This window comes from Oreochromis niloticus, linkage group LG12 (genome assembly GCF_001858045.2).
Source record: "Oreochromis niloticus isolate F11D_XX linkage group LG12, O_niloticus_UMD_NMBU, whole genome shotgun sequence".
NCBI classification, from domain to species: domain Eukaryota; kingdom Metazoa; phylum Chordata; class Actinopteri; order Cichliformes; family Cichlidae; genus Oreochromis; species Oreochromis niloticus.
Window position 1 is genome coordinate 26,140,664 of NC_031977.2, and position 24,894 is coordinate 26,165,557.

The window sequence follows — 24,894 nt, forward strand, 5'->3', positions numbered from 1 at the left end:
ACTGCCCCTGTTTTGGCCTTGTGCTCCTGCCACAGCTGCAACACAGACCTTGGATACACTCCCAGTGCTCTATAAACAGACCCACTGAATTTAAGATCAGGTATTGATGCTCAGAGTGTGCTCAGCTCCCATCAATACTGATGGGTTATTGATGAGGGAGTGAGTGAATCCTTGCAGCGCACCGTCATGAGACCTGTACTGGCAGGGAGACATCTGTGTGTGTGATGAAATAATGAGACAGAGCTACAGCAAGGTGTTGTCATAAATACGTGTGCACACTCATGCTGCAAAAATCAATGAAATCCCACAAAATGGAGATATAGTATACATTGCCTGCAGCCTTGCACTTTTGTGCCAAGACCCCTGTCTTCCCAGTGGGACGTGATCCTCTGCCCAGTTCCCTGAGGAAGAAGGAGGGCATAGTTAACTGCAGGGATGGAGGAAACAGCCCCACAGGCACATGCTGGGAGATGAAAAGATGCATCTATGAAAAAGAGAAGAAGCGATTCAAGCAGGGGATAAACAGGACAGAGCTTTGTATGAGAAAGGAAAGCAGCATTGAATCAACATTTCCCCAGATCTCCCCCCAGCTCTACCAGGAGCATCTTAGAAAGGCTCTTCAGACAACCTGGGGCCGTGGAGCATTAATTCAACATATTATTAATATTTGATGTGCATCAAAACATTGAAGATATATGCACACTTTCAGAATTCATAAATTTTACCTGGGGCGGATTCATACACTTTCATGAGTGAGTTTTATTGGTCTAGTCTCTAGGTAGCTGGTGTATTTATTCATTCATCACATGAACTTTATAGAAAACGCTTTGCACACAGTTTCATAAATCTCGGCACCAACACAAACTTCACCTTTGCTTTAAATTGTACTGCAGAAGTTTACAAAACTGCACAAATTTAAATATATCTTTATACAGGCGATTTTTGAAAGTTTTTTTAAACCCACAAAAGACTAAAATTTATTTCAGTATGATCATAGAGCTTTGATAAAATTTTGTAACAGCAGTTGTGATAACGTAAAAAAGAGATGTGAGGGGAAATCAGTTATAAATACTGATCTAAAATAAGCACCCTGTAGTTTGCTCGGCGCAGAGACGCAGCGGTTCAGCCAGGCACGTTTGTTGCCAGATTGTTGCAGTCATGGCAAAATGTAGCAGTGTCGTCAGTACACAGTTGTTGAGATATGATCTCACTTCCTATGAAGATGATTTCAACTGACAATTTCAAAGACTGAAAATCCACTGGATAATATTTTGACATGTCTGAAGATCATCGGTGCCAATTTTGGCAAAACTCTGGACAAATTGTGACCAACGAAAAATGCTTGAAGTGGAAATCCAATGAGTGGAAATTGGTTTCATGGGGGACTTTGACCTGAGCTTGACTGAATACATCCAACTTTTTGTAAAAAAAAATAATAAAAAAAAAATAATAAAATAAAATAAAATAAAAGTGCAGACATGAAACATGGTGAAAACAAATTGGCAGCGTGTGAAGTTTCTAAACCTTTTACCATTAAGTTCTGGGATCGGCCTCAGACTGCAGCAGGAGGTGAATAAAGTAGATGTAGGAGGAATTCTAAAAACATTTTTACTGCTTTGTAGGGGTTATAACTTGACTTTGCTAACAGGCTTCTCACAATTACCTTATACGTACTCTGTAGATACACTGGTGGTAAAAGCAGCAACCTCTGGGCCCGAAAAAAAAGACGATAAGGTAAAAGTGCAAAGAACACACACACACAAAAACAAACCAAAAAATAAAAAAAAAAACTGGTACAGTTTAGTAAAATAATTAATTACATTTTGGAGACACTGAACTGATTGTTTTAACCATTTTATGGTTGAACATATGAGGTACAGTTAGATTCAACTGTTTAGCCTGTTACTTAGCACTGATTAGCAGGTTTCATATCTATGCGTCACACCCACACAGTTTATGGTTACAGCTTGCTAACCAAGCTCACCAGCCTTAGCTGATAACTGAGCACTGCAGCCTCTCATCTTATTATGGTCACTTTTGGCTCCAGAAAGCAAATATGGCAACAGCCAAAGGTCACGTAACAGTGGCTATGCCTATCTTATATATGCAGTCTATGGTGTTCTCATATGACTTTCAGCAAGATCACCAATATATGATCGAATAAGTTCTCAAAAAAGCCAATCTATTCTGGACATTGAACTTTAAACAAAGCTAGGGACTGGGACAGGACTACAGTCCATTCATCTGCTTAGTATCAGCATTCAGACCAGGTCATCTGGCAGTGGAGATAGAGTTAGGCGTGGGTTTTGTGTGTGGCTTAGTGTGTATACAATATATAACAGACATTGTCCATTTCCCTGGCCCAACATGGGCAAGCCAGGCAACTCATCCACATTCCTCAGATTATAGAAAGCCATCCCAGACAAGCAGAGGCAAGTCTGGACCCACCTGGGCAGACCCTGGTAAATTCCACTCATGCTCACAGACCCACTAGGATAAGAAAAACTGGGGAGAAGTGGGGGGCATTTTTGTGAATGTCTCTCTTTACTGTTCCCCATATTAAACAATAAATAAACAAATTAAAAAAGCATTGTAATCAGCAGAGGTGCCAGACTGTTTTCAAGGAGCCAAAACTGCACTCAACATGAATGACCCCTGGCTGGCAGACAAGCCCTCCATCCAATCTTTTCTGTGGGTAAGGTCCACTCTGTACCCATCAACCCCCCTCTGATCTCACTATTGTGTTAGCTTGGCGCTGATGTTAGTGGAGAGAGGGGCTCTGATGGGGGAGGGCTGGGTAGGGCTATCGACACCAGGGCCATTGTTTCTCAGCGACCCCCATTCAGGGTCATTTAGCATGTGACACCTCGAGGGGCACAGTGCAATACTAATGGCACAGAGGATAAATAAATGTGCCAGCTCCCTACACTCTGACCTGAGCCCAGATCACAAGAAATACTAAAGGCAAAATAGATACGGGGTAGGAAAAGGGAAAGCGAGATTATGGACTTGCTATTGGGAACAGGGGGGAGCAGAACAGAAGGAAGGCAGTGGGAAAAACCACATAGACAAAGTGGTTTGAGGAACTCATCTGCATACCTGAAGAGGGTGGGTCAGTGAGAATGTGTGATCTATCACACGTCCAGTGTAAGTGACTGGCAGGCTAGAAGACCTTTGGTGCCAGGAATGTTCATGGCATGAAAGTAATATGAGAAAGAGAGATTGTTAAAGGGGCTGTAAACAGGCTGAACAAGACTCACCCAGTTTATCAAAGCTGGGTGTGTCCTAAATGCAGGAGCTGGACATGATGGGGAAACACCCCTGAAAGAATGGAGGGGTGGGGTGCCTACAGGTCATAATGAGGTCCTGGCAGGAAATAAAACCCCAAGTCCCCAATACTATGTTTATTTTGTTTATATATTTTTTGCTTACTGATATTAATATTGCATTGTTAGTGTTGCATAGGCATCAAGATCAGTCTTTTCATGTGAAGTAGTGGCAAGAGAGCGAACCTCGACCTAGGGCTTTAGAGAGTACCTGTTAAGTTGTTAACAACTGTTATTTATATCTTTGAGTTGGTGATCAGGAAAGTTTTCCTCTGACCACATGCCGAAACTAGAGTCTTCCTGTGGTTGGCATTTCTCCTCAAGAGACATTTCCTGTTACCACATAACACACTTCTTTCCTCTCAGTGCTCGATCAGAAACAACTGAGGCAGCAGAAAACTACAAAGGCGGATGTATCAGCTACACAAGAGGTCTGACGATCTCTGACACCAGTTCACAGACGCAAGAAAGTAGTGATAAAATGTAGGAATTTCAAAGTGAAAAGATGTCCAACAATTAACGTTGTGAGCTGCAATTAATTAATAATTATAGTGGGGCTTTTTTCACTCCCTTCTCTTCTTCACTTTACGGTTTCTGGGTTTCGAACTATAATCTGAGAGGGAAGATACGAACAGGTTTTTATTTCGAAGGAATAAGCTAGACCTCACATGTCATTCACTGACTTCGACATGTCTGTGGAATATACATAATTTATCTAAGGTAAAGCGAACGGTGTAGGAATACCTGAAGGGAGATGTTAGCCTGGGAGATTATGATCTATGAACAGGATCACTTACGCCAACACGACAGCAGAAACTTCTTAAGAGAGGAAGCCAAAAAAGATGAAGTATAACTCAAACACAGTCTTGGTTTTCAATCAAGCTTTTAATGAAAAGATCATAAAATAACAGTTTATTTTTCCTCACTGCTGTACATTAAGACTGCAAGGTTATGAGTGCTGAGGTCAGCTGTATTACACTTTATGACACTTTGAGTTTGCGAGCCACGCCGCTGCACACGGTTGTGGCTCTGACCTGAATAAGAGCTCTCTGAGGAGTGGAGATAAAGACAGAGAGAAAGAGAGCCCAGCCTGGGTGCTGCCAAAAGCCACAAAAGGTGAGAGAATCTCACGTTAAACACTAGTGTATGAGCATGTTAGGTGGTGTTAGAAGTCCAGACGGTAGAATGTGTGTTTACATTGGTGAAGGTTTATGCACATGCTTGCTGAAGTGTACCTGGGCGTATACACTTTTGCATGTGAAGTGTGTTTGCCAAGGGGGAGGCCTTCTTGGCCTTTAATTATTTATGACCAAAGTCCCTACATGTCCATTCGCGAACCTCTCAGGCCACGGATCCTGATCCATTATTGAGAGGCTGTTCCCGAAGAAAACCTAAGAGAAAAGGTCAATACGCCCGCTTTATGGGCAACTCCACTAATCAACTCTTCAATATTTCTTAGCAGCTAATCATGTCTTTCTATTAATGTAATGCACATGAAGGTGACAACGTGCCTTTCGAAATTAATAAACATAAATTAACAGTTATGGATGAAAATACGCTGCTAGAAACTTTACTTCCAAAACAGGATATTCTTGTTACAGAAGGACGGCAGAAAAAAAAAAAAAAAAGAAGTCTAAAGGTAATGGCAAGAGAGTGCATTTCTGTAAACACAAGCTTTGAGGTAATTTGGTGTGTTCTGTTTATTAGTCACAGAAAGTACAGTAAATACTGAAAATTCAGCAAAGAGCGAGATAAAGTCCACTGTGTGGTAACCGAAATAACACAGGGTCAACAGGCTAAAGCCAGGGTCTCGTGTGCGTGTGAGATAAAGCAAGGGACAATAAAGCTAATAAACAGGGTTTAATGGCACTGGAGGCCATTTTAAAAGTGGCTTTGGTTAAGTCTGTCGAAGTAAGAAGAAGAATCTCCAAAATAACTAGACAGACCAGCCCCTCCACTAGAGAAAATGCCCGGAGAGGAGAAGTTAACAACGACGAAAAATGAGATGGAAACTTGGAAGTTTAAAGCCCAGTACGGTCTCTCTGGTGAGTTTCCCGCTTTGAATATGTCACTTTAAAGCTTTTAAAAAAAAAAAAAAAAAACCAAAAAAAAAAACTGCATATTGATATGGTAGCTCAACAAACACAGCAACATAGATGAGGTAAGAAGAGAAAGAAAGAATAAACCGTCAGTTAAATCGGAACTGATGGGAGAGCATCTGGGTTTTCCCAGAGACCTTGAAATAACATACAAAGTGCACTTAGTAAAGCTATCGCATTCAACGTTTCTAAAAATCCTCTGATGTTAAACTTACAGATACTAAAAACATTATGTAGTTAAATTTTTAAAAAAAAGGAGTAGCGGCAAGTGGTTTAATAGAAGAAATGTAACAACGGTTGAGAGGAAAACAATGGCTCAGAGGAGAGATCTGTGGGTTACGTGCACATTTCTGCTGTGTGTTTGTTTGTTTAGTTAAAATATACATATAATGTCAGCAGGATGGCAACACCCAGGGAGAGCAAGCTCGAAAAGATACAGTAGCCTCTGCGCTGCACAGGCAGGGACAGCGTCCTGTCTGTGTCCACAGAAACACACACGCATGCACACACAGGGTTCACCTCCACTGGTGTGCAGTCATTCAGTGAGACCTCATGAACGAATGGGCAAAAAAAAAATAAAAGTAAAAATAAAAATAAAAACACCCATAGTGACTTACTTGAAATAAAAACCCTACAGACTGTCAGGTATTACCGAGAAGATAATTAATGCCATAGACCATTTTGTTTTTGAGTTTAAAAAATGAAAGAAAGAAAAAAAAAAAAAAAAAAAAATTCGGTTCTCCCACAAATAAGATCAACTTCACAGATTGTGGTTAATGGCTATGTCTTGTGTCTTAGTTTTGATTCTCAGCTTGAAATCCTCAAAACAAAAAAACAAAACAAAAAAAAAGGGGGGTCCTGCCTCCACCTCAGTCTCACACACTGAGCAAATTCTTTGAAAAAGGTGAGGGCAGGCCCAGAAATAAATACATTCATCACTGACAATAGACATTTGATAAAAAAAGAACACTGTCAATAAGTGTTTGCACCAACTTTGTTTGAGGCTCAGCCAGCCAGAGCTTTGTGCTGCTTTTACCCACAGAACACAGGCAGCTTTAAAAAAAAAAAGTTTCAAAACATCATAAAAGCAGAAAACTGACAATAACATTCACAGTTAAGACTACCAGAAAGGCTTGTTTACATGCAGTGAACAAATCAAAGCTACATTCTCCAGATAGGTTTCAAGAACCGCCAGCATAAGAGATGTACCACATCGGACTACGAAAACAACCCAAAATATTCAAGCATCATTCACCCACCCCTACATATTAAGAGACCCAAGCAGCAGAGGTAGTCCTCGAGTGTATTTGGGTAAACAAAGAGACAAACATTGAGCTAAAGACCCTGACTAACAATGCCTTTTGATTAATACGTCAAGGATGCACAGCCCACCCCCCCACACACACTTTCTGTGGTCCCCATCTGAAGACAGGCCAGAGGGCAGGAGGATTGGGGCGCAGGGTCACCCCAAAGCCAGCTGGCAGGGAGGGGAGGGGTGGGGAGTGCCCCTAAAACCACACACCCTCCCCTTAATTGAATATGCAGTAGTTCACTCCATGTTTAACGCTATGCTTTTGTTTTGGCAGCAACCTCTGTGGAAAAGCATCTTTCACAAAACAAAAGAAAGAAAAAAAAAAAAATGATAACGCACACAAAACCACTTCCCTAACTGGCCGAGCCTCGACTGAGGTCTGTAAAACTGTAAAAGTTTATGTAAACAATGAGATAAATACATATGTTTTCTTTTTAGAGCCACACATGGTTCCATAATCATTCAAATGTGCTTTGGTTTAAAAAATAGTTTGTGGATTTGGGTATGAGCTTTTTTTTTTTTCTCCTTTTCTTCTTAGTTCTTTGTACAACGTTGCAACTATTTCTGAACATAGTGTGTCACTAACTAAAATGTAGACTTGTTTTGAGCTGCCTCGCCTTTGTCAAGGCTTTTTGTGTTAGCTGAAAAAAAGTAGCCCCCTGTTTGTCTTAAATATGAAACTAGTGTTTTGCTTTTCCCATGATCAAAATACAGAGAAATTGATACAATGCTATATTTTACAAATGTAGCTGAGAGTCTGCATTCACAGATGCAGAACAATCCCTGAAGTATTTGAATAGTAGTAGTAATATTAGTAATAATAGTAGTAATAGTAGCATGGTCACAGTTTGGAGTTCGTAGTATGTTTTTTTTTCTTTTTCTTTTTTCTTCGTTACGTCGAACAAGCAAGCATTCAAATGCAGCTGCAAAAACCTTTGCAGAGATGGCTAGAGATCGTGTAGTACAAAACACCTTTTGCATTACAGACATTACACTGCACTGCAGTAAGGGCTGCGAGTACAACAACGTTTGAAGGCAATGCATTGTGGACTCCCTCTTCGGCTAGAAGAGGTCACAAGCAACAATGTATCAGGCGATAAATAACACGTTTGTGGATCTAGGAATGGGTGGGTGGGGATTGAGGAGTGTGAAAAATTCAGATGTACCATGCAATCACTAAACAGCAACTGCCTAACAACAAGACACCAACATCCAACATAACCAAGTAACAACTCTGGGAGCCCAGGACGCAGGTACCTTAAAACGGTAGTGATGTTTGTGTAACTGTAGCTGCATCCCTATAATAAATCAAACATTTCACAGACCATAACATGAGGACGAAAAGGAATTACCAAAAAATAATCAAGAGGACAGGTAAACCAACATAACAGAGGAATGCCTATAAAAAAAAAAAAAAAATTAAAAAAAAACTTGTAGTGAGGGTTCATACTCTATAGTGTAACTGTTAAGAGGCGATACACTGGACAGGTTTGAGTGAAACGGAAGAGACAACGGGGGGCCATTCTCAACTTGTCATTGTTTACGATGAGGTAAAGCTTGAAATAGTTTAAAAATAAGTTAAAACTAATTCTGTGATATAATGGAATACAATCAGGAACAAAAGGATGCCGCAAGAGACCGGCGAGTTGTCCAGCTGTCCAGTGCATCTCTGCTTCTCCCTTCTTATTACAAGTTTTCACATGTCTGGCTCACCAAAAAACCAAAACCAAAACAATTAAGTTGAACTTCACATTAAAATTCTGATTATAATTTCTATCTTTTTTTTTTTTCCTTTTTCTTTTTTGGTCTGAACAGAACACATAAAATGTAATCAAGTCCTGTTTTTAAAGTCAGGGAATATAAAGTGATAAGGACTCTGGATATAAATGAAAAGGAAACAGGAAACATGTTCAGGGAACATGTTTTTGTTTGTTTTTTTAAAATAAACTTTACCAATTTTTTTGGGGTGGTAAAGTTTACATCATACCAGCCCACCAATCAGCACAAGCTTTCCTTGCAATCCACAAGAACCTTTGTCAGTCATTGGCCAAAAACTCCATCAAAAGAGTGGATTTCTTTGTCTGGACTTAGAATATAATTCATAATTTGTTTTATACAGCAAAAAGAAATCAAAAGTGAAATAATTTAGTATGCTATATATCTTAAGTACATCTTTTTAAAAACTTTGGTTATGAACTTGTCTAGCAAAGTTTGTTAGTTAGCTCCGTTCTCCTCAACATTCATAAGATCTTTGGAACTCTATATATCTAAACTAACCAACTAAGCACTATTTGCTCCAGGCTGGAAGCTACAGTACACTTTGAAGTGGAGCCACAATGAACAGGGCACCAAAAAGCTATATCTGACAAGTACAAACAACAGCTAAAAACAATATTAATGTGTAAAATCTATAAGCATTAAAAACCTGTGTTGAGAGATGGGCAGGTTAAAGCATTAGATAAAAACTTACCATAATCTACACACTTTTTACAATTAATTACATAGGAACTTTCAACTAATCAACATAGAGTTTGTAAGAGTAATCAGAGGTAGAGAGGTCACAAGCCTACATAAATAGACTTTTCTTTTTTCTGAGGGGAGGAAAGCTATACAGACAGAAAAATAAACATACCCACTGAACGTAACGCTCAGTCTAAAAACACCCTCTTCACCTTATCCCCACGAAACCACCCGCCCCGCCCTGCCCCAACCCAACCCAGATCCCTCCCCTCCACAAGAAAAATCCCAAGACCTTCCAGTTTAAACATTCACTGAAACATGACAACTTGTTTAAGCAAAAAACGAGTACCTCAAGGGTTCATCTGTCCAACCAGGTTTCACTCCTGGGAGCACTAGCAGGCAAAACTGAAAACAATGAAAATCTTCTCTATATTAATGCAAACAGCTGTAGAGAAGACTGAGTGTTTGTCGTCTGTCAAACAAAAACTTAAATCAGTGTCCTCCAACGTGAACCTTCTTTCAAGAACTTCCAGTTAAAGCATGGAGATGGTCCCAAACCCAGTTACCCCTCCTCTTAAGCCCCTTTCAGACATGCTTTCTGAGTGCCTCAATGAGCACACCAAGTTGCTTCTCTGTAAAAGTAGTGACAGAATTCGCATTAGATACCGTTTATGTGTAGCTTTTAACACAGCAGAAGTCTGAATGCATGCAGACATGAGATTGTGACTGAACACCTGCGTAGACGTGAGTTGCTTAGCCCATAAGAGAAACAATAACATGCACATAACTGAATTTTATCCCACCAGATCTGCTTCTTTGTGGTAGTAAGATGAAAACAATTGCTCTCTAATACATTTTGCTGTTCCCAATCCTGAGGAGAGCTCTTTCTGTGTGAAAGCGGTGGCGTACAGTCCATGCAGCAGCACTATTTAGCAGTTACACTTAGTGTCAGTGGCAAAGAGAACCACAAACACAAAATTAGCAAAGATAAGATTTACTTTTCTGTGTTTGTTTCTGTTAATAAGATTTTACATTGTGTTACTGAGTGCGCTGCTTTCCTTCACAGTGGTACAGTTTTGCTCCTTGCCAAAAGTCCAAGCTCTTTATTTCTAATGGCCCACCACCTCAACTCTTTTCAAGCTTTATTTTTTACAATTATATTCAGATTTAAATGAAATCCTCTGTAAAAACTGTGTATAGTTTGATTTATTTTACACAATCGTTTGGAAACAACTGTGCAAAATAAATAAATTTTACAATACTGACCAAAATAATCATGATTGGGATTTTTGGCAAATCTAGCAACTCTCTTCATCACCGCCACATCTATGATGGTATAATTGTGAGAAATATGGATGTAGAAGTCATCATGTCTGTATGCCAGAAGGCCAACACTTTAAGAGATTGGGGTAGCGAGCAATGTTACATATCCCATGTCTGAAAAGGGCTTTATGTACAGATACCCATCACCAACCAACACAACGAAGCATATAAAGCTGTCAGGGTTAAAATAATCTTTTTGCTGAATTATTGCCAGTATTGTTTGCACGTGGTTTTTTTTGGTCAAAGTAGCACTGGAGTACACAGGGGACTCTTGAGTCATCTGAAAACTTCAGAGACTCAAAGGTAGAAGAGAGAAAAGCTGCTGAAGGGTATGAAGTGAGAGGCTTGACATTATATCAGTACCCACATTCACATTTAACAGACCAGACGTTATGCAACTCCACCATTGCTTTGTGACTTTGGAGAGAGACAGCAGTAAACTGTCCCTTTAGAGCTCCTGAGAGGTGAGCAGACGTTGTTTGATATAAACAACAACTTAACCCTTGCATCAGCAAGATCCCACCATCACCAAGAGCACACTGTGGCTAACGGCTACATCATTCACTTAGCCAGGGCATCGTAAACTGGATTAATATGTAGAACTATGTGTATGTGTGCATTTCTTTGCTTTCGCGATGGAGAAAAGGTAGAGAAAAGGTTTGTATTTTCTATTCCCAGAGTTCTTTGGCTTGATGCATTTCTAAGAGGGTGAGGTGTGCATTCTCAGGTGACTGATGAGGTTGCGCTGCTGGGTAAACTTCCCCCCACATAGCTGGCATTCATACGGCTTCTCTCCAGAGTGGACACGCATGTGCTCTGTCAGACGGTACTGGCGTGTAAAGCGCATGCCACACTCTTCACATGCAAATGGCTTCAGGCCGAGGTGGCTGCGCATGTGGCGTGTCATGGTTCCCCTCTGGGTGAACATTTTGCCACAGATGTTGCAGGGGAAGGGCCTGGTCAGCCAGTGGCTCTTTTCATGTTGTCTCAGGGTTGCTGGGTCTTTGTAGCTCTTACTGCACACTGTACACTTGAACGGGCGCGTTTCAGAACCAAAGGTAGAAGGACCTACAGTGGCAGAAAGGTCCTCGGCCTCCTCCTCATCTTCCTCTTTCACAAAGGTTCCTCCCTCCTCTTTGATGTAGAGCTCATCCTCAGTATGCGTCTCCACGTGAGCATTGAGCTGTTCAGAACTGGGGAAACCCTTACCACAGGGAATACACACATAGAGGTTGTCTCCAAATGCTGGCTCAAAACCTTCCTGCCTGTACACATAGTTGGCGCTGTGGTGCCCCCCTGCTGTTCCCCCTCCACCTCCTGCAGTCTCTCCATCACTCTGACCACTTTCCTCACTGTGATCCTGGCCATTCTCTCCTCCTTCTTCCTCGTCCTTACACTGGAAGGACTGGTCAGATGTGAAGCTGTTCCCACTGCCACCTCCAATCCCAGATGAGCGGCTATCTTTAGGACCAACAATTACCCCATTAACCAGGGGCCTGCTGTGATCTTCGGACTTCAACCCTGAAGCCTCTCTCTTAGGCCATTCATTCTTCCGAGCTCCCTGTCGGGACTTTTTCTGTGGTGGAGGACCCTCTGGCTGGTTTTGGATTTCCTCTGAGGTTTTAGAGGAGGAGTTGAGGTCCATGGTCTCTGAGATGCAGGTGTCTGCACCTGGCAAGGTGGTAGACGAATCATCCAGTGAGGCACTGTTGGTTGTGGATACTGAGGCAGATTGAGGGGATCCTTGGGAGTTGCTGTGTGGGCTGAGGGCATCGGTGGCTGTGCCCGCAGAGGGTGGACTCTTCTTGGAGAGGTCTAGTCCAAGGTCCGGTTCCCCCGCACTTCCTCCGCTGCTGAGGTTACCATTACTGCTTCCATTCCCCCCATTCCCGTTCTTCCCAGAGGTGCCAACAAACATCTCGTCATCTGAGAGCTTGTCCCGAAGGCCTTCATCTGGCTGTGGCTGGTCGGCATCGGAAGGGGTTGGAGGATAGTGGTTATTGTGGCCAGTAGGGGTAGAAGAGGAAAGCCGCTGGTTGTTGAGACGTAAGCGGCTAAGGGGACCTGGAGTGGAGGGTTTACCTGGCAGGGGTTTCCCACCATTGCGCTTAAGCTTCTTTCTGCACAGAGCAGCAAGGTCGTGGAGCTGGAGGTAGCTGGCTGCAGTTAAGAGGGCACTGAAGTTCTGCTCATTGCTCTGGTCTGATGAGGACAATAGCTTTCCAGTGTAGATGAAGTCAAGAACTTGTCTGAATACCGAGGGGTTAACCATCTCTGTGTCGAGGTTGATGAGGTTGTCATGGAGGACCAAAGATTTAAAGTAGATGCTGCTTGCCGCCAGGATGTTCTTGTGGGCACGGAAGAGCGCATTCTCCACCACAATGATAACATCACACAGGAAGCCCTTGGCTCTCTGTTGGTTGAGTTGCAGCAGCAGTTGTTTGGCATGATTTGGCAGTTCCATTTCCTCCGTCCTTCTTTCCCCTCTCTCTCGTCTCTCTCTTCCTACACGTACACCACCTCAAGCTGAAAGAAACAAAACAAAGAGGTGATCAGTGTTACGTTAAAAAAAAAAAAAAGTTTTATTACACTGAAACCACATAGAAATGATGGGTTATTGAGAAAAGAAATAAAGAGTTGTGTTTCTTAATAGATAACACAAAAATCAATAGTTACTGGCGTTGGCAGTGGATGAGGGGGAAAAAAGGCTGAATAAGCAATGTGCTGTAAAAGCTTGCTAATGCCGCTCTAATGGCAAAATTGAGCTCACTGGGAAATTAGCAAACTGTTAGCAGTGCGTGCCATATAATCACACAGCTGCTTAGAAACTGGAACTTTCCCCGTGTCTGACTTTTCTTTTTAAACAACTGTAACCCTACATGGATCAAGTTCTGACTGTACACATTACCACTTATCTGGCACAAAGGCCGTAGGGGTGGAGGACAAGAATGGGCAAAGTAACTTCTTTCCTAAGCTACCTCATTTCACTATCTCACCAGAGTAACTCTAGTTTCGGTGGGATGCCCTCTCTGGAAACTCAGCTAACTCTAGTCTCCATTAGGTCATGGTAATGTCAGCCCTGCCCTATTGTCTGGGGGTTGGGGATCTGTGGCACAGCAGGGCTGGGGGGGGAGGATTAGGTGACACCTGAGCAGGAAAAACTACACAGGAGCTTGGAGAGGAGGGGGAGGGTGTGGCCCCAAGGCAAGGACAGCACCACTCGATCCTCCAGAGGGGCCCTTATTTATGGAAATAGGACGAGTGAATCCAATTCACTGCTAAACAACATACTGATGACCTAATGGTACACACCACAGTACTCCATTTCTAGTTTTCTCTGCAAACACAAAATTTGTGTTAATGCAATAGATGCAAAACTGAGGGTAAAAGCTGTGGTATGATTTGGTTGAGGCAGCAGTCTGTCCGTGTTTAACGTTCCCTCAAAGCCACAGGCAAGCTTAGACAACACAAATTTTCAATAACCACAGCAGGGTATGCCATACTACAAGAGATTACAATCTAAGACAAAGAAATGTTTAATTCAAGTCAAACACATGTAGAAATTTGCCAAGTGCCAAGCAAGAGATTTGAAATCACATTTACAAACATCCAGCACCAAGGACTGAAATGGATCTGCATGTTGTTCAGTGATTGCAGTGTGCACATCTCAAACAGCGGACGATTCAACATTTGAATTAAAAAAATAAAAATAAAAAAATGAATATAAGTAAACAATAGCATTTGTGCTCAAAATCCTGACTAACTATGGGCAAAAATACCAGCTGATATCAATACTGTGCACAGATAAACACCAGATTAAAAAACATTCTAGAGTTAAGACACCAGTAAAAGAGAAGACAATATTAATATTCATTCAATAATATGAATGGAAAATGAAAAACTAACTATATTAATGACATACCTAGGTAACTATCGACCGAGGTAGTTACATTAGCTCTATAGTTTAACTCGAACTTATGCTTGGTTAATATATCTTAAGCATGATGCCCTTAGATACCCTTTTAGTAAGATTAGGCACACATTATCAAAAAAACCCCCAAAAAACTCAATTTCTCTCCTTATGTATACCATCTGCTTAACCTAACTTCAACAATCAAACAGCTTCTGTATGATGCTGTAGGTGTGAGATATACACGAGCAGGAAAAACATCAACGAACAGCTGAAAGCAGCAAACTAAATTTCAGGTACCCATAATTATTACTGGTGATTTGACCTGGTCTTAAATCAAAGTAAAGCTTTTAAAGAATATTTCATGTTGTAATAGATGTGAATTATCTTCAATTCCTCTCGAAACCCCATCAAGCCAAAAGCAAAAGTTAAAATTCAAATAACTGTATCTGTTTAAAATAGTTTTAACTGCAGAGTAAGTAAGCACAACTAAGCAGTCCATCACAGCGTTACACAAAGACATACATATCCTGGCCAAGGCCCTCCAGTATCCCTTCAAATACTAAAGAGAAAAACAAAGTACCACTAAAGAAGATGGCACACTAGACGTAAGAGACTTGTTAAGGATGGTGTGCCACCCATGACCACCCATTATTATAGTCAAAATAAACACCATCAAAGAACAAGAAGGTTAAAATTTTAACCTGGTAAAGAGTGCTGAGTGTATCCGGTACGTAGCCAAGCTGACTCTGTCACAGACTAGCTGATACAATCAGCTGAAGTGATCATTACCCCCAGGTCCAGGCCTGGGCTTGCCTCCTCTGCTTTGACACTTCTACTCACGATCTTCTTCCCCTCCCCCGTTTCTCCTCTGTACCTCTCCTTTCTCTTTATCTTCCAGCCCTCACCAGTTTTTCACCGGGCATGCAGACACATCCCAGGAACAGCTCACTGTCCTGTCCCCAATGTAAATCATAATGAGCTATTCTGAAAAGCATAACCCAGATGTGTTAATCGTAGAACAAGCTAGGGGAGTTTACGGCACTCAGCCCTGCAGGCGGTAATGGAGAAGAGGGCTACTAGAGAAAGAAGGGCCTCTACTGTGATGCCAGCCAGGAAGCCATATATCAAGTCTCTCTCTTAACATACACACACACACACACACACACACACCTCTGCAGGCTTTATGGGGGGATTCAAGAGGCTTTTCCAGCGGACCGACATAAAAGGGGGCTGGGCTCACAGTAGAGAAGCCAGTTCAGGAGAGGGGGAAAAAAAAAAAAAAAAAAAAAAAAAAGCCCTCCCCATCACCCTCCACTTCTCATCCCTCGTTCTCTCCCTTTCCTCCCTTCCATCACCCACCCAGCTACCCTCTCCCCCTGGCCCCTCCATTGCTGTGCTGTGCCGGCTGGATTCCAGGGAGCCGCTAATGGATTATGGCTGATCTATATGCAGCTAGGGTAGGACACGTGTAGGCCCGGCTCGCCTTCCAACGATGCTGCCCAGGAAAAGAGGCATGATACCACAAGGGGACAGAGAGGCCTGCACCGTGATTGTAGCTCCAAGTGTGACTGCACGGCACCCTTTCCACCTAGAAACATTTCAGTACTACAAACTAGACTGTTGTTCCTGTTCTACAACCCCGCAGTTAAAGTCAGTGATGATGTATCAACTGACAAGAACAGCAAAAAAAAAAAATTTCCAGCATGCCAAAAGATTAGTTTCTATTGATAATATTAGTAAGTCAGAAAGCAGTAAAGTCTGCAGGGTTTGATCACCATAGTTTTAAGCCCTACGCAAAAAGGCTGGCAGCTCATTGGAGAGAAAGCATGATAGCTGGTTTAGAAGGGCTGTAAGAAACAAGACTTCTCTCTCTGGCTGAACATCCTGCGACATACCAACTAAATTCAGCCCAGGGAGGCTGTTGTCTTCGAGCACACACAGAGGATCAGCTTACCTTCCCTGCAGTGTAACCTCTTCAAAAACTATGACATAATGATAGGGGCAAATTCATCAAAAAACAAACAAACAAAGCGCCCTGCTACTTATCCTCAACCTTGACTTGTGTCAGGAGCCTGATGATCAGGAGATGAGAAGAGATGTTTACACACAACTCACAAACATGGCGAGGCTCGTGCATGCGTGTGCAGATTTGGGAGTGTAAAGTAGAACGAGTCAAAGAGCCCTGGGCACTGAATTAATGTCAACCTTTGAATTAAAACTGGTTACACCTGAAATTTAAATGATCAGGTTTGACTTCATTTGAAGGAATATGAAGTCAGGTTTGACTTCATATAGATGCACTGGAAAATTGCTTACAATTTTCCAGTGCACGTATAGATCCAACAGCAAGTCGGTGTTCATGCAGCAAGGTGACAGAGAGCTGTGAGCTGTGGCACTAATCTCCTGAACACAGAGTAAAAAAGCCAAGAGAAGGCAGAGGTGAGCCAAAGTCCTGTGGTGCAATAACAAAACACACCCTACTGCTGTGAAAGGTCATCTGCTAACAACCTATGGAAATCAGGATTGACCAGGATTTTAAAAAGAAATGCAACTTTGGTCTAATTGGGGCTTCTTTCACAGAGATTCATTTAAGCAATAGATGGTGCTGGGTTTGTAGAACTGCCATCACACAACATCAGAACCTGCATGAAAGGATCGGTGGTAGAGACAGATAGGTAGGAACGACTGAAGTAGACACAGAATGAGAGGCAATCAAGGGCAGGAGCAAAAGGCCTCACTCTGTGTGTGTGTGTTAGGTGTGTGCATGTGTGTGTCTGTGTGTGCGCGCACACACGAACAGAGTATGCTGGTGGGCAGAGAGAGTGGGGGAGGGGTTGGGGGGGATGGTACAAAGCCAGTTTGAAATACAAACACCAAGCAACCACCTATGAGCCATTTCAACATGGCTGACACTGCTGCATGGGTAAGGCTGGTCCGTGCAGGACTCATGGGTACGGCAAGGACCAGCTGTGGAAGGACAGCTCACAATAAAATGAGATTAAAATAAACAGTTAGTTTAAAAAAAATTTAAAAAAAAAAAAATGTAAAAAAAAAAAAAAAAAAAAAGCTAACCACTATATATGCTCTTAACAGTCATTACATGTGAGCTACATAAGAAACACATTAAAGATTTATCAGGTTGCTCTAAATCCATTTCAGAAAATGAATGAAATTCTTTTCTTAGCAGAGCTGTGCAGCAGCTCACAGTATTTTATTACAGGTGACATGTAATGCTAGTTACTTATCGAAATTGACATAATCATTTCTATTTTAGTCTCATTTGATTGGTTACAAAGACGCACGTTTTTTGTTTTTTTCATCCTGCTACACGGCCTTTACACTGCATTACTCTATCACACATACACACACATTTAAAACCTCATTTAGAACATCAGTTAGGCATATACATGCTCCAAAAATCAGGTTTCTCCTGTTTCCATAAAGTTTCAGAAATCCCATCACCACAGAAGTTCCACAAAACTCATCTTGGTTAGATTCAGAAAAAGCTTCAGATTTAACTAAATAAAAAATAACTTTGAATCTAAAACCTTTTTACAGTTTAATTTTTTTTTTAAAATCATCCACTTGTAGCAATATCAAGTCTTTTAGGCAAGTTGACAATGCAGGCATAAGACAGACTATAGAAGATGACACATGAAGTCACTAGCTGCAGTCATTTCTTGAAATAGCCTGCCTATACTTGTAAGCTCAATGGTAAATTTTTGAGTGGATCTAGTGCTGGATCCATTCTGGATGTAATCTTTTCAGAAACGCTGCAGAGGAGATATCCTGCTATTGGAAAAAGCTCAATGGGAGGTCGAAGGGGTTCTGTCCTGTTTTTGGAACATTCGGTTTTACAGAACTGCTGGACTGCTGGGTGAACAGGTGCATGATTATAGTAAGTATGTGAACTACAGTACCCTGCCAGTTTGGGTGAACACTTCCAATTAGGAGTTCAGCAGTTCAGCAAGACAAACAAGTACTGCCCATGGTGCAGTGGCATGACAAGAACCTCATTCTGTTTATCACCGATCAGAAAGCTGTGGCTTACCATGCACCACATGTTGCCACATGTGCATACAATGTTTAGAACTTCCTTTTACATGTGTACATCCTAAAACCTTACAAAGCCACGCTAGCATTCAGACCATAGATTTTTGTGTAACACCAGGGAAAAGAAGGAGGAGAAGTTTGCTGAATTTAAAAAAAACAAAACATGAGATTAAATCCTTTTTCCCTTACCACATACCTTTAAAACAGGAAATGAATCAATTTACTCTGTGGTATGAATGTCATCTGGAGGTAATCTTAGCTAATAAAACAACAGCAACCAGTGCCAGATGGGTTTTTATTTTATAAACTGTCATCAACTCATTTAATGCTCAAGGCAATATTTTTCCAAAATTTCAAAATGGTACAACGTAGCGATAAAAACAACATACTAAATCATCCTGTCTATTCAAGTAACTCTAGTTTTTCAGCTGTTTTGTAAACGTGAGGTGTAGATGCATGTGCAAGACTAAAAATACAGCGCTACAAGAAAAATGTCATCTTGAGTAGTTATACATTTCTCTTATACTTACAGAGACATTCGTTTGTTAATAAACTTGATGTTTCTCTTGTTAGTACAGGTTAAAATGCAAAAACACAGATTAAAATGAGAGATTTAAAGTCTGCATAAAAGTGGTTTCTTTCTTTGTAACTGTAAGGGACTGATTTTTACTAAGGTGATAGTCTTATAAAAAAAATCTCAAACTAGCTGATGTATCTATTGGTTATATCTAAATTTCTTTACATGGAGTATTAATTCATTTCTTTACCAGGAGGTAACGCTTAGTGTCTGCTAATCAGGTCTGTGGGTCGATCCCCAGTTTTGTGAGTGTGCGTGTCTGTATGCATTGGATCAAGTGCCATATGAATCTGTGTGAATGAGAGGCTATAGCTTATAGTGGGAACGCTGCTTTGAGTGGCCAGAAACACCAGAAAAGTACTAGTTCATTTAGTATCTGGCAGTTGGAGGTAATGGAATTTAAGATGAGGCTATACGTAAGAGTTTTTATTGCTGAAAAAGTACTTTGTTAAACTCTCATTTGAAACATGAAACCTGATTCTGCTTCGTGCACTGAAAGAGTTCCAACTACCATTTTCTTCTGCTGCCATGGATTTAATACGAATAACTTTGCATCTCTGCTGTGTCTTGAGTACCGTGTTCATCCAGAATGTCCTCAGGAAAAAACTAAATAAACACTGAGACCTTCACCAGCAATCCTGTTTAGTAACTGGTGCCCACATGCATCACAGTGCGTGCCCTCACTAAGAGCGCAGTAATCAACCACTTCACTGACAACTGAACATATGATTGGTGTGATAAAGTGACCTCTGTCTTGCAAGACTTCCTCACCAACCCCCAACCCACATGACCTGATATCTAATGCTTTGACTGAGGACATCGTGTTGGGCGAGTAAGAGATCGTGTATGGTCCAAGGTTTTACAGACCTGCCAGCCCCCCCTCCTCCTTCAGCCGTTAAACACTGCGCAACCTTCTGGCTATCAGCACTGCATTCCACATTCTTCTTCTTAAAGAACAACAACAACCCTGCCCCGAGGTGCTTTATCCACTGAACAAACCAAACAGCCTCTGAATAGGCAACCACCAAATAGAACAGACAGCTACATATAGATACAACAGCCCAGAACAATCTATAAGTCCCCATGCAACTTGTCAGCACATATAGCCTAAGTAGCCTTCTTACTGTATTGCACTGCCCACACATGCTGCTGTAAGCCTGCATATAAGACACTACGTGTGTGCTGAGAAAGGGAAGGGACAAGACCAACTGGCCGATCATGAGGCGCACACACGGACCTCAAATTACCCTTCAGGCCACACTCTGTAGTCCATAGTAATCAATGAAACTAGTCACACTGATCACTTGACTTGACTTGGTCATTTTTTAATTTGTTTGACCCTTGCTACTTGATCTCTGACCTATAATGTTCATTTGACAAAAGCATCAAAAAGTACAGCGGTTACTGTACAACATTTTACAGTATTTACTGGAGAGGCCGGCCTGCTCACATAATCCATTTTCAGCATAAAACTTGATCAACTCTATAAAAGTAAAGTGATCAATAGTCTCACTCAGTTTCTTCAAGGTTTATGAGATGGACTGTTTTAAACATAAAGGATTAAGCAGTTCGCTCATCAAAGCCCAGTGCTCTTACTGCTTTTACTGTGCTGATATCATCAAGTGCTTCAGGCATAACAGCCAGGAGTCCCATTTCTCCTTTAGAGGCTTTTCCAAATTGGATTATAAAGTGCAATACACATTTGCATGTGTCCTGTTCTTAACAATACAGCTTTTAGGTGTGTTGTTGAAAAACACACCTCAGCTACTCCTCCAGCCAAATTTTGAGGTTGGCAGACAGAGCAGCTGAGCGCTACACCTATAAGTTGGGCTGGGTGTAGTCTGCCAAAATAACATCTCGTAATCTTTTTATTACAGGCTGCAGTCCCCTGCAACTCTAACCAGAAAAAGAAGCCATGAAAACAGTTGAATTTTATCTTATCTTTACTCTACTATCAAAGCAGGAGCTTGAAAAAAAATATAACAATGCCAACTTGAAATGAATTCACACCAACAACCGCAGAAAGAAACAGTTAATGTGCAGCTGAGCTACTGGAAATGTGTGCAAAAATAATTTTATCATGTGTAAAATGAAAGACATCCGTTTCCCTACCAACTGGCAAAATATGAGACAACTGACCATTTTTGTACAGCCATTTTACAAGAGGGCAAGCACATTTCGTCAACTGTTAATTAAAGTGGAAATGTTTCCACAGAACTACACTTTGGTTAACAGCAGCCAGTCGACGAAACGCACATTACTGGCATTCCTGTGCCTTCTTATCGCCATGCCCCTTGGTACTTTAACAGCAGTAATCATGAGGAGCAGAGCCGCCTTCACACCTGAGTACATGCATTGTTTTATTGGCTTACTTTGAGTTAATCATGAAGTAATTAACGTACTGGTGTGATTTTTTTTCCTCCTTTTTAAAAAATGAGGACGCTTATTTACTGACAGAAATCAACGACAGTGCAACAGTGTTTCTATAAAACAGTGCAGTTATAGGTCAGAGTGTAATGTGACACCCACACTGTAGCCGATTACAAAGATGGTAGCTCTATAGCACTAGCGCACCTATAGTGCTTCTAAAACACGTACACGCCACTGCATCGCTAGAATCGACGTTTAAAAAGCAACGTTTCAAACCAGGCTCTGCATGCATCCAACATTTTAATGGTTATATTTGCAAGACAATCCTGTTAAATGATTTTAATGAGCCCCACCTAAGACCAATATGGCTTAACCTACATATAAACAATAAACAAGTGGTACGAACATCTCAAAGACTATCAGCTGATTGCGCAAAAAAAACATGCGTAAAATCCACAGAATCTGCCCCACTCCATTTACCACACAAAGTGCAATTCAATACCAGCTGAAGAGATCTGCTTTGCTTACGCGAAAGCGATTGATTTTAAAGAAAGATTCAACTCATCAGCTTGCAATTTTGTAAACAATTCACTGAACACGTTGGATTGCAAAACTGAGAAAATGAGGTGAAGAGTAGAAACGTTTTAGCGTTCATATACAACGTAGCGACGTGCCGTCCGTGGACCCTTTCTGTCCCCCTGATGTGCTTTGCCAACCTGGTAATTCTTTGGTACACACTCGTCCTGTGGGACATCTCTCGTAAGCTCACGACGCCAAATTAAAAATAAAAAAAAAAGGAGCACACAGTTTGCAAACGGCGCATTGTTACAGGTTTGGGCAGAGACCGCGATATGTTCGAACAAATAATGTGGGAATCCTCGGCTTGCCAAGCAGGCTGGTAGAGCCCCTTTTTGTTGGCACGCCGTGGAAAAAAACACCAGAGTAACAGCGAAAACCTCTGCGATTCTTGCAGTGGGTGGTAGGAAACGATCCGATCAAAAAACGACAGAAATACGGCTCCGACACACATTTACACGCCGCGGCAAAAGGAAAGAATTCATTTTAAATACCTTCTTACATCGGTATGGTCGTTCTCAAGCGGTCTTTACCATCCTCTTGCTCATCTCACAGCCTTCGGGACGCCATGTTGCAAGCTTATGACGTTAGCCTTCCTCACCCCTGACCCACATTTGAATAGAAACCAGCCCCAAAGTGCAGCAGTGAAAACATCCTAATGTGGGAGGGTTTTCACTTTCTTACAGCAGGAATCTTACCAACTTTACCTGCAAGATGGCATAGAGGGAAACAAAGAGTGCTATTTTCTTTCATTGTGTTCAAACAGCTTAAGGCCTTCTCCTCCGAGCAAAACGACCCAGTTATAGTCCTACCATCCTGCTGTGTGCAGGTAAATGCTCCGTGAGATGTCTGACTTTAAAACGAATTTTTGTAATATGTGTAATCTATGAAGGGACTGTGACGGGATAAGAAATAGCAGTAGGGAGTTAAGTGATGTGCATAAGAGACGTGATCAGTAAGAATTTTAGATTCGATTTACTGAGACTTGAGAGGTATTTTTGTATGTAGTATCAGGGATTGTACATGAAAAGCTGTCGTATGTTTTAAAGCGGACTGCTGAGTGTATCCTTTTTATCTGCAAAGGTCTTCATTTGTAAAATATGCCAGTTCAGTGCGCAATCCACTGGTGATAATACATACCACAACCACCACAGAAAACAGCATTGGACTTGATAAATCTCTTTATCAGCTGGACTTAAGACGGCTGCATTGCCTTCAAAACCTCAAGCCTCAGTATCTAAATAATGATAAGGGGAACCCATTGACTTTCTATTTTTCATATTTTTAGGGAAAATAAAGACAACGTAGCTTAAATTTGTGTAAATACCTGTTTTTGCAGTTATCTTAATTCATTTATGTATTGTTTTCTTTAATGGGACTGTGATGCCTGGTGACAGAACTGGCTTAATGGGTTTTTTTTTTAATATATATGATGAAAGCAAGTGAAAAGCAGAAAGAGAGGTTCAGAAACTGGACCAGATGTGCGGAAGTGTTGCGATACACAGGCTCCTCCTCTTAGCAAAGAGAACCAGGCTTCTTATTGCCTCACTGATAGATTTCACTGAAACACGATTTATTCAGAATTGTTGAAGAGTATGCAGATGTTAATAATGAAAATCATAAAAACGTATTAGATGCACGGGGTTGGATCCTCTCGGAATCATTCGCCGTTTTCCAAGTGAAACCTTTTATGGTTTGTACTTACATTGTGTGGTCACATTCCGTGGAAGTCGGCGTTATGGCGGCGTGCCAAAGGCCACTTCTGACACTGTGTGGTTGCCGCGGAAACTGCATACTCAGCGCGAGGGGTTACGTAATCAAGGTGCTCTTAGGTGCTCCACGTAAACACAGGCAGAAGATTCTCAACAAATGTGTGTGTGTGAAAACTGTTTAAAATCTGCTAGAACTTTTCTATCCCAGCCTACGTTCACTGGAAATGTACATAAGAAATCATTTATCAGGCGGACTACAGTTTATCAGGCGGACTACAGTTTGTGTAATGCGGTGTTGGCTCGTTTGCCCAGCTTTCATTCACCAACTATGTTTGTAATTTAAGAAATATAGAAGTTACTAATTATTGTTTGAGAATTAAATTAAAACTTTGTTGATAATTTAAATAAACTTCGACATGTGAGTGAGATAAATTACAAGATTCTGCCACACTTTACTTTCTAATTGTTTATTCAGTTGGGCTATTAAATAAATAAAACACATTACTTTTCACTGGACGTCCATTTTCATTGTGAAGTCCATGATAAAACAACATCTTCCAAGAACGTGTCGCATTTTCCAGTTGATTTCCACTCATAATGGAGAAAATAATACATTTTTAACAGTTTTCCTGTGGTGGCATGTTGACATCCATCCATTTAGAAATGATCCAACTCTAAGCAGGGACTAACAGAAGGACTAAATTTTACTTGTTAATAACAGATAAAGAGATAGAAATGATATTTTTCACTTAATATATAAACACAGCGTGATGAGGACTTTCAATCAAGAGCCAACAAGAAGAAGAAAAACATGTCTAAAACATAAAATGTCACAGTTCATACATTTATACCCGTAAGCCCTGAAAAGTGATAGATAATTAGAGGAGCATTCAAAGTAACGGCTTACATGTTGACAGCAAACAAAACAATTGGAATAAAACTGGTTTTCTGTGCATTGAATGGCACTGTGTAATTCTTAATGAGCTGGCTCGTGAAACACAACCGGCCTCTCACCTTTTCCCACGGCAGGGTCTCCACACTTTGGCGAGCAGCGTTGCCCTGAGCGCAGAGCACCCTCTAATGTACAGAATGGGGGTCAGGGCAGCATTAACTCGGGGCAAAATGCGAATAGGGTCAGTGCCCTCATTTTTAAAGGTATAACAGGTCGTGCCA

General features: G+C 41.3%; 1 protein-coding gene across 2 annotated transcripts; it reads right to left on the minus strand.

Annotated features, from left to right (window-relative positions):
* Positions 1–4,192: 4,192 nt before the first annotated feature.
* On the minus strand, positions 4,193–22,631 carry hic2 (hypermethylated in cancer 2). 2 transcript variants are annotated; one of them, XM_005473536.4, is made up of 2 exons: positions 22,512–22,631; positions 4,193–13,046 (listed from the first exon to the last, which is right to left on the minus strand). In XM_005473536.4, exon 2 carries the CDS (start codon positions 12,982–12,984, stop codon positions 11,221–11,223), a length of 1,764 nt encoding a protein of 587 aa, XP_005473593.1. In that variant the 5' UTR covers positions 12,985–13,046; positions 22,512–22,631; the 3' UTR covers positions 4,193–11,220. The 2 variants fall into 2 exon arrangements, with proteins under 2 accessions (XP_005473593.1, XP_013130348.1); XM_013274894.3 differs by having other exon boundaries at positions 22,504–22,629.
* Between the last annotated feature and the right edge of the window lie 2,263 nt (positions 22,632–24,894).